At 35.3% G+C, this 10,755-nt stretch overlaps 1 protein-coding gene across 1 annotated transcript; it reads right to left on the bottom strand.

Annotated features, from left to right (window-relative positions):
• Window positions 1–764: 764 nt before the first annotated feature.
• On the bottom strand, window positions 765–5,110 carry LOC108914952. The gene is made up of 2 exons (XM_018720884.1): window positions 5,076–5,110; window positions 765–1,778 (listed from the first exon to the last, which is right to left on the bottom strand). Exon 2 carries the CDS (start codon window positions 1,713–1,715, stop codon window positions 765–767), a length of 951 nt encoding a protein of 316 aa, XP_018576400.1. The 5' UTR covers window positions 1,716–1,778; window positions 5,076–5,110.
• Window positions 5,111–10,755: the final 5,645 nt, after the last annotated feature.

Raw genomic sequence — 10,755 nt, 5'->3', positions numbered from 1 at the left:
GTCTTGATTAATAAAATGCATATTTTTGAGGCAATTTAAAAATGAATTATGACTATTTCTTGAACCATACGGACATGCTACATAAACTTGCGGTAGTTTGTAATAAATTACTTCTTTATGATGTAGAACCATAATAAAAATTAAAACAGGATCAGAGGAAATTTTTGCATACCAGTGTCAGAATCTGAAAATATTTTATATTTAACATTAGATTATCGACTATTATTATACGATCAAACGAACTTACCTTAAGTGAAGTTCGATCGTGATTATACGAAGCGTCCAGTCCGAGTGTATTATCTTGATTTTTTACTATGTAGTCCGCCCCTGGGCTACCCACCGTGCACCATTTAAAGAATTCGAACAAAAAATGTCCGTGCCTCCCGCTCTCGCCCGTTGTGTGCGGTGCCCTTCAATTCATTCTTCAAAGGACTCAGTCATTAATATGCATGTAAACCGTATTTGGGCTTTTAGGGCGGGAGGGAAGATAATACACTCGGACTGGACGCTTCGTATAATCACGATCGAACTTCACTTAAGGTAAGTTCGTTTGATCGTATAATTATACTCGCGTCCAGTCCGAGTGTATTATCTTGATTTTTTACTATGTAGTTGTTTAAAGCAGAAACATTGCATATTAATGAACAAAGAAATCATATTTATTGTTAACTCAAATTTACAAGGATGTAATTTTAGATACACACCGTGTCTTCAAAATAAAAATAAATCTTAACATAAATAAAAATAATTGGTCGATTTGGACTTTAGTTTGAGACAGTCGACAAATTAAGAATCGCCTTCGCAAAACTAGTTCTGTCCGAGATGGGGCGATTGTAGAATTTTCCAAAAGTCGTTGCAGTATTCCATCCTGCTGTTCTACAAATTGTTTCCAACGACACCCCATGCCTCAGGGCCGCCGATGTTGAAGCGTGCCTAGTAGAATGTGGTCTGAATTTTGAAGTGTCCACTCCTGCTGCGGAAAGCGTTTGTTTTACCCATCTGCTAATAGTCTGTTTATTAGCGACAGTATGTGGTTTCCGAACTGTTAAAAATATAAAATCTTGGTCTGGGGTTCTCAATTTACTGGTAAGCTCGATGTAATTCTTCAGGGTTGTAGCGACACAAAGGTTTGGTTTTTCTGTGAAGAAGGGGATATGTAATGTTGGTTGTTCCCTATTAATGGCCGAAGTTTTGATTTGGTCCGTGATGTTAATTTGAATCTCCTGATTATCCTCAGTTATATTAGATATTCTAATTAAAGATATCGTCTGTAATCTTCCTCCTGTGATGAGAGCCAGCAAAGTGCTTAACTTTTGAGAACTTTGCAGTAAGTTTAAATCTCTAGGTAAAGATTCCAAATATGAAAGAACCGTTTGTGGATCCCATGTGTTTGTATATCTTGGCCTAGGTGGTTTCAGCCTAGATAAGCCTTTCATATATCTCTTTACCATAGGGTCAGTTCCGAGGTTATTGGGTAATATGAGACTGAGAGCCGATCTGTGGGCGTTGAGGGCTCCATACCTATAATTATGTCTCTCTGAGACGTATTGTAAGAATGTGAGCACATCATTGTTGGTTGCCTGAAATACCGGAATATTGTTAACCACACAGAAATCCCACCAAAGACGGTAGGTGGTATTGTATTGTTTAATGGTGGCTTCTGAAATTGATGATATCATGGTATCAATTACTGCTGCTGGGACGTTTCTGTTCATAAATGATTCCCAGATAACTTGGCGGCCACCAGGGTAAGTTGGTCTGCCAATGGATGGGGTTCCCTAGAAGGAGATAGTAATAGATTAGGATGCGGTTCCAAATATATTTTCCGGCTCACAATCAGTTTGGAAAAAAGCGGATACCAAGGTTGGGAGTTCCAATATGGTACCACCAAAATTCCTTCAGCTCTGTCATGGATGATCTTTTGTATGGTTCTTAATATCATATTAAATGGAGGGAACGCGTAAAAATAATACTGTTTCCAGTCTATAGTGAAAGCGTCAATTGCGAAGGATCCGGGATCTCTGCGCCAAGACACGTATTTTTTACACTTATTGTTAGAGTAAGATGCAAACAGGTCCACTTCAGGCTGGCCTAGACTACCCACTATTATTTTGAATGCGTCTTGGCACAGAGACCACTCGGTTTCCGAGTTGGTTTGGCGTGATTCTTTATCGGCTTCATAGTTATCCGCGGAACTTATGTATGAAGCGAATAACCAAATGTTTTTCCGTTCGCACCACTGCCAGATCTCTCTCGTTAGTGTATTTAGTTTCGGGAATTTAACGCTACCCATGCGGTTAATATATGAAATCGCAGTGGTATTATCACACCTTATCAGTATATTACAATCTGAGAGAGTTTTTGCAAAACTTTTTAGTCCATAAAAAACTGCCTGTAATTCCAAATAATTTATATGGCATTTTTTATCTGACTGATCCCAAAACCCATGGGTTCTTTCATTATTACAGTAAGCCCCCCATCCTGATAGAGAGGCGTCCGTATAGATTTTTAGAACAAAACTATCGTTCCTAATATTATTAGATGATAACATAATATTTTGTTCCCACCACCTGATATCATCATGGAGGTTGTTGGAGATAGACATTGGGGCGTCAAAGTTATTTTTGTTTGCAGTTAATGCTAACATTTTTTCGCGTTCCAATGTCTTGGTATACAACCAGCCATATCTAACTGCTGGACAGGCCGATACCAGCAGACCAATAAAACTCGCAAACTCTCTGATTGTGCAAACTGATATAATTTGAAGACGTTTAGCCCACTTTTTTATATTTTCCTTCTTATCAATTGGTAGTGTAATTGTCATATCTGTTGTATCAAAAACAAAACCTAGGAATTTTTGTGACCTGCTTGGAGTTAAGCAACTTTTTTCCCTATTGATTGTAAAACCTACAGATTCCAGCAGCCAGATAAGAGTTCCTGTATATTCTACACATTGTTTATACGTTTCACCTAAAACTAAAAAGTCATCCAGGTAATTGACACACAGTATACCTCTTTCCCGTAACCACGTAGTGATTGGTTTCATCAATTTCGTGAAACAATAGGGTGCCGAGGAAAGTCCAAATGGAACACATGTGAACTCGTATATATCATTCTTAAAGTAAAACCTTAAATATTTACGATGTTTTTTGTGAATTGGAATTGCAAAATAAGCATCTTTCAAATCTACTGATGTTAAAAAGAGGTTTCGGCGAATTAATTTCATCGCCGTTCTGTGGTCCTCCATTTTGAAATGGGGGGCCACTACATAGTTATTCAGTTTTTTGAGGTTAAGGATAAATCTTTTCTTCCCGTTGGACTTGTCCGCTAAAAATATTGGTGAAATGAATTGTTGGTCACACGGTCTACATTTCACAATTGCTTTTAATTTTAAGAGCTCTAGAATGGCTATTTCCATTAGAGACTCTTCTTTAATAGATAACCTACTTTTTTGAGTGTAGTTTGAGTAAGGAGGTAACCTCCAGAACGGGATTTTGTATCCCTCAATCCATGACAGCACTGTAGGGTTTGGTGTCACTTTTTTCCAAGAATTGATGAAAAGGCATAATCGACCTGAAAAATTGTTAGATTCACTTACCTTTAATGTCTCCTGTGTATAGGTTGTCTCTGTGAGTGTGAAGGTCGCCCTCTTTGAGACCTCATCTCCCTCCTCGGATGGGTCGGGCGTTTCCTGTTTAATTGCCCGCTGGCTTGAGGTTTATCTGTCCCCCTCCCTTTTTTCTGAACACTTGCCGAAGTGCTAGCCTGGGCATTGGGACGAAAGTAAGCAGGTTGTGTAGGTTGTGCAGGCCGAATGTCTTTACCTACCTTCTCCATTAATTTCATGGCGTGAATTTTTTCACCTAATTCGGATCCAAATAAATATTCCCCGGGTGGAAATTTTTCCACTAAGATTTTTGTTTGTTTGTTTAGTAATGGGGAAATGAGTTGACGCCTCTTAAGAGATATATCGTTAAATAAACTGCATAGCATGCGTCCTGCATCTGCCATGTTAGCAAGGATTTTTCCTCTTATCTGTTTAGGAATATTAGCCTCCTCTTCAAGGATTTTGTTCATTGATCCTCCAAGTGAGGCCAGAATTTTTCCCAGTTGCTTCTGGTAATTTAAGTGGGTTTCATCCCTTGTCGCATATAATGCGTTCATATTGACCCCAATTTCGGGATTTATTTTAGGAGGCGACATTAATTTACAATTTTCGGGTAGGTCGTATTTTTTGAAAAGCTGATCCGCCTCATCTTTTGGGATGCCAAACGCCAAAATGTGGGACCATATTGCGTCTATAGCTGCGTGTATTTTAAAATTGGTTTTTTCTAATTTCGAAGGGTCCGGTCCTAGAATATTTCTAGTTTCCTCGGACAGTCCACTATCATCCATCAGTATCAAGGAGGGTGAGTCGTCTATTTTAACAGTTGCCGAAATGTCTTCTTGAGCCGGCCCTGTTCCCTCTGACAGCGCGCCGCCCTGAAAATGCTCGCTAGCATTGAAAATTTCGGTGTCTACCGTGGCACACGGCCCACGACCGATGCCTGAATCTACTCTGCTGTACAGTGAAATTGCGACACTAGGGCTGCGACTTTCTTGCTGTGGGCGCTCATAATTTCTATAGTCTCTACGTGAACTCATCTCACTGGGAGAATGACCTTCACGCTGACGAGATTTAGAAGAATACCTTGATTGTGATGGATCCCTGCAAGAAGTCATTCTACTCCGAGAACGACCTTCACGTTGACGGGAATTAGATGAATTTTTCGACTCCGATAGATCCCTATAAGAATTCGTTTCACTCCGGGAACGACCTTCTCGGTGACGGGATCGTGAACGACGACTAATGATAGCGGATCTCGGCGAACGAGAATGTCTATTAGACACCGATAAGTGTCTTTTTGCCCTGTCTCGTTCCAGACTCTCTAATCTTTTCCGCAGGTCCCTGTTTTCTTTCTTTAATATTCGCCTTTCGGACGATCTGCTGTGGGACCTATTTCTCTTCTTTGACTTGCCCATTTTGGACAAAACTCTAAACAACAATAAATATTATAATATTCAAGTGTACTTACGTATTGTAATTGACACCGATATGCCAAAGCGTAAGCCTAGCGCTCGTCCGTCCGCACGGCGTGGTGCACCAGAAACGAATGAATTGAAGGGCACCGCACACAACGGGCGAGAGCGGGAGGCACGGACATTTTTTGTTCGAATTCTTTAAATGGTGCACGGTGGGTAGCCCAGGGGCGGACTACATAGTAAAAAATCAAGATAATACACTCGGACTGGACGCGAGTATAATAACTTTTTAACTGACTATATTATAAGAAACAGCTACCCACGGGCTATATGCCTTAACTGGTACTCCAATATCTAGTAATTAGCCTAAGATCATTCATTAGGAGGGTCGGAGTACTGGTGACATATAACCTATAAAGTTTATATTGTATGTCATATTTTTAACATACTGCTGACAGATGTATCTATACTAACACAAAGTGACCTTACTAATCTGTAGGTGCAAGCAGGCATAAAGTACTAAAACATTTAAAGGTATGACATATGACTGATAGATTGAATTATAACATTGTAATATGACATTTTTCGTCTTTAATACGAGGTCCGTTTAGAAAATAATCGAACTTTATTTTTTAAAACTTTATTAATTAGTTTTATACATTATTGGTACTTCTCGTCCTTAAAAGTACTCCCTTCCCCTATTCAAAACAGATTTTTCAGCGGTGTTCCCATTTCTCGAAGCAGTCCTGGAAAGCTCCATTTGAAATGGCCTTTAAGTTCTGGATAGCTTTATTTGGAATTGCCTTTAAAGTCTGTGACGAACTTGCTTTGATGTCATCAATAGTCTGAAAACGACGTTCTTTCATCACTGAACATCATCTATGTAAGCTTGTTACAAAAGCTGAAAAGTTTTCGTTTCATGCAAATTTTTACGTTCCATCATTGTTCTAGAAAATCGCACATTTCAAAAATCGTCACTATCACGAAAATTAAATGAGATATCAAAAATCCAAAAACATGTAGTTACAGAGGAAGGATGCAGAACGCAATGTTGCCAACCGCATATCACTAAATATCTCCATTAGGGCGTAATTCGAAAATTTATTTTTTGTACATAATTATATATACAGGGTGTCCCGAAATTCATGCAACAAAATTTGGTCACAGACAAATTTAGGGGACCCGTATTTTTTCTTTTTGCCAACTGGCCCCCTCTTTCGGAGTTACAGCCCCCCGAAATCTGCCCCTAAGAAGTCTTTTTTATATCTCAAAACCATGTTGTACGAGAATTACTAAACTTGGTACACAGGGGTTTTATGACAAGTGGAATCTCACAGTGCTACGCTTTTTGGCGAGAAACCCCCTTAAGACACTTTTTCGTGGACCCTTGTCTTTGGAACCAGAAAAATTTGGTCGCAAATTTGATTTTGTTTTAAATTATTAGTTAGCTAGACAGCCATTGAATTTAGACACTTTTTTATCTCTTGATATTTGTTTCGTAAAACGCAATGTTTTTGAGGAAAATAGCAAATCACGATATGCATTCGATCACATTTTGACATTTTTATCGAAAACATTGCGTTTTATGAAAAAGTATAAAGAGAAAAAAAGTTTCTAAATTTAATGGCTTTATAATGGACTGCTAATTTTTAAGAAATTTAAATATCTATGCGACAAATTTTTTTAGGCTCCAAATACAAGGGGCCCACGAAAAATTGTCTTAAGGGGATTCCCCGCCAAAAAACGTAGCACCATCAGATTCCACATGTCATAAAACTCCTGTGTACCAAATTTAGTGATTCTCGTACAACAGAGTTTATAAAGATTATTCTTAGGGGCGGACTTCAGGGGGCTGTAACTCCGAAAGAGGGGGCCACTTGCAAAAATAAAAAATACGGGTCCCCTAAATTTGTCTTAAGAATCTGTGACCAAATTTTGTTGCACGAATTTCGGGACACCCTGTATTTTTTTGGTTGGTTACAAAATTAAAATTTTTCAGTTCAGATTTTTTTGATAACGACGGTATTTTCTAATTCTTTGTCACTACTTTAGGAAGTCGTTCTATGATCTAAAGCCACTGCACTGGTTTTCCAGAAACAAAAATTAAAGGTTTTGAAGCATAACTTTGAAGATACATATTTGAATTTGGGTGATGGAACTTAGTCTAATGATAAAATCGATAAACCGCAAAAGATTACTGAATTGGTAACAAAGTCAATCAGTGCTGCAAATTCTAGTAGTCACTGTCATTAAGAACCCTAGAATTTCGACGCCTCTGCATATTTTGGAAATTAAATAAGTGCAGATAATAATTCCTAATTTATTTCTAAGAGAGTTATCCACATTATTTGGAAGAAAGAAGTGGTTTTTAAGAAGCTGTAGATTTAAATATAAATCAATTATTACAAAGCTACAATATATAAAGTTAAAATATCTCATTCCATAAAAATATATATTTTTTGTTGATATAATTATAAAACACTGTCCTAAAAAAATCATTGGCGTAGAAATTTTAAATTATTTTGGGAATTGTGCTTCCTAACTATTCCTGACATAAATAAAAATTTTTAGGAAATTATTTTTTTGGACTTTGCGTTCTAACAAAAAATGTCTTAATATATTTATGAAACTGTATAACATTATTTTAAATTTAATAAATAACTTAAAAATGGAAGAACCTTTTCACCATGGGTGACAGATTTATACAGGGCGATTCAAAAAACCGCTGGCAGACTTCTAGGGTAGATAATACATAAAAAATTAAGACGAAAAGTTTTAATAAACATAGGGTCGCAAATGCCTCCTTAACGAGATACAGGGCGTCAAAGTTTCTGTAAAATTAAACATTGTCTGCAGTAATTCCAAAATGCCTGAACATATCTATTTCAAATTTGCTATGCGTAGTTAGCACCTTAAGACCAATGTTTGATGTACTGCTCAAAATTTTATGAGCAGCAGTGTCGTAGAGACGGGGTCAACGTGACCCTTTTTTTTAAATATTTTCTACGCCACTGCTAATTTTGTCGAACGGGCACTATTTTCGTGTAAACTGTTCAATTGTCTATCGAATTGGTCTCTTACAAAATTTGGATTAAAGCAACCATTTTTAAGAGAAACACCTTTGTAGAAAATTTGTAAATCCAATTTTATTTTCATTCATTTTAGTTTCGCATAGTAGGCTTGTGCTATTCAAAATAAAATTAAACATCGCCTGTCACTAATGTCAATGTGTACAAGTGAGTTAAGCAAACTAGATTATAAGCTTCTTTTTGTCATTTTTACGCTTTAATTTTACAGAAACTTTAACGCCTTGTATCTCGTTAAGGAGGCATTTGCGACCCTATGTTTATTAAAACTTTTCGTCTTAATTTTTCAGGTATTACTTACCCTAGAAGTCTGTCAGCGGTTTTTTGAATCACCCTGTATATTAATATTTGCTTTCAATTAGACTAAGTTTAATCAAATTACGTCAAATATCTTCATATTTGATTAGACAAAATATGCAATATGTCACAAATAATCTAAATCACTTTCATTCTACTGATTTTTTTCACACACAAAATTCAAAAGAAAAAAAGAATGTGTGAATTTTATGTGTGTGTGTATTGTTTATTTTGCCATTGAATAACTACTGTAATATCGGCAAATTATGACTAATAATCGATGTTATAACAATGACACATTTTAATTAACTTTAAAACATCCATTTCAATGACTTTGGTGATTTATAGCATCATTCTATTTAAAATGGCCAATGGTAGCTATTTAGCACACAATTAAAATTATTCCCAGCAACTCGTACCGCTGAATCATCTGCGAACAATCCATTTAAACTTTAAATAAAAAATTAATAATTACACATGTAATTACAAAATAAAACAATTAAATATGCGCATGGCTGTTGTGATGACCGCCTGTACCATTTCCTTTGATATGTTTTGTTTCACTATCAGCGTTGCTTTTTTTAAATGGTTAATAACAAAGACAAGCGTTATTATTAGCAGATAATTAGATATGTGTATTGTTTTATTTTCATTGTTGTGAGATAAATACTTTATTTTATTGTTATGAATGGAAATATATAGTTTGTCTTTTATTGATTATTTCGAAAAAATGACCCAGTGCTTGTAAACAAAGAGAAAATGAACACTTCCTTCTATAAAATTAATATAAACAAATAAAGAAGTTGCGTTAATATTTACATATTAAAAAAGAATTGTGAAGTTCGTTTAGGTCTTGCTATTTTGAAGAATGAACAATGTATATTTTTGTGCCGAACTGTCGAAAACGAAAGAACGTATTTTGAGTTAAGATGACATATTTTAGTTCTTCATAAACAATGTTTTCCTTTGTCAAATTTAAGGACAATTTCCTATATAGGTGTTATATTAAAATATTTCATATACAGTGTGTCCCGCATAAGAAATGACAAAATATTGTAATTTAACCAAACTTACCTATATACAAAGATGCATCCCTGAGGAGTTATTAACCCCCAAAGCGGGGCCCTAAATTCCGAAAAAAAATAATATCTCTGCAACACTACCGCAGAAGAACCAAATTTGGTACATAATTTAGGTTTATTACTGGTCTTCTTTGACTATGATTTAATCTTAATTGAAGCACTACAAGGTGTTCGTTGGGGATGACACACCCCTAAAATTGTACCGAACTTTTTTTTCATCGACCAAATTGAAAAATGATAATATTAATTTAGAGCAGAATTTAATTTTAAATTTTGTTTTACACTTGTTAAATTTAAAAAAACTTTATTTATGGTTTTCAAGAAAAACCGTATTAACTGAAAAGTCTGTAGTAGGCAATGAATTTATCTTTCAAATTTGTTTTAGTAATAAAATTATTTTATTTCAACAACTGCTTGTGATTGTTATTGAAAAAATATCAATTATTATTTTTATTATTCATTTGTGTTTTTTACTTAATACAATATTCGCTTATTTAAAAACTACCTGGGGAGAGAAGTGAAGTAAAATTTATTTGGCCAACTGTCAAATTTGAAAGATTAAGCCTACTACTGACTTTTTGATTATTTTCTAATGAATACTGTTAAAATCTTGTGTCAGTTAATACAGTTTTTCATGAAAACCATAAAGTTTTTTTTAATTTTAAGTGTAAAAAAATTTTTTAAATTAAATTCTGCTGTGAATTAATAGATATTATTATTTTTCAATTCTGTCGATGAAAAAAAAATTCGGTACAATGTTAGGGGTGAGTAGATATATTAATTTTTTTCGGAATTTAGGGCCCTACTTTGGGGGCTAATAACTCCTCAAGGGTGCAAATTTGTATATAGGTAAGTTTGATTAAATTATTTTGGACACCCCTACATGCACCTGCCCTGTGTCGGTTCTTATCCGGGACACCCTGTATATCATTAAATATTTTCTGAGCGAAAGATGTGAAAAGCTTTTGGGTGTATAATATATCGGTATGCTAGATATTAAATATGCTGGTTTGCTGGTTATATTTTCTTTAAAAGGGGCATTCCAATTTTTTTCCAATTTCTGAAATGCAAATATTTTATGAATCTGAAATTTTTGCACAGTTTTATTATTCGCTTCAAATTAATTCGTAAAGATGAACTTGTATAAAAGTTTATAATAATTTAAATGAATTTAAAAAAAGTGTTCAAAGCGGGTATCAATTTTTTAATATTCTTATCGATACCGCTTCTTATTTATTCATCCATACTTTTTGTTTTAATTATATCTT

Source organism: Anoplophora glabripennis, unplaced genomic scaffold (assembly GCF_000390285.2).
Source record: "Anoplophora glabripennis isolate ALB-LARVAE unplaced genomic scaffold, Agla_2.0 scaffold661, whole genome shotgun sequence".
Taxonomy (NCBI): Eukaryota; Metazoa; Arthropoda; class Insecta; order Coleoptera; family Cerambycidae; genus Anoplophora; species Anoplophora glabripennis.
This window is presented reverse-complemented; position numbering and strand designations above follow the sequence as displayed.

Bases quoted from the DNA above. Each gene is read 5' to 3' on its own strand.
- LOC108914952 (XM_018720884.1), bottom strand. From the start codon at position 1,715: ATGAACAGAAACGTCCCAGCAGCAGTAATTGATACCATGATATCATCA.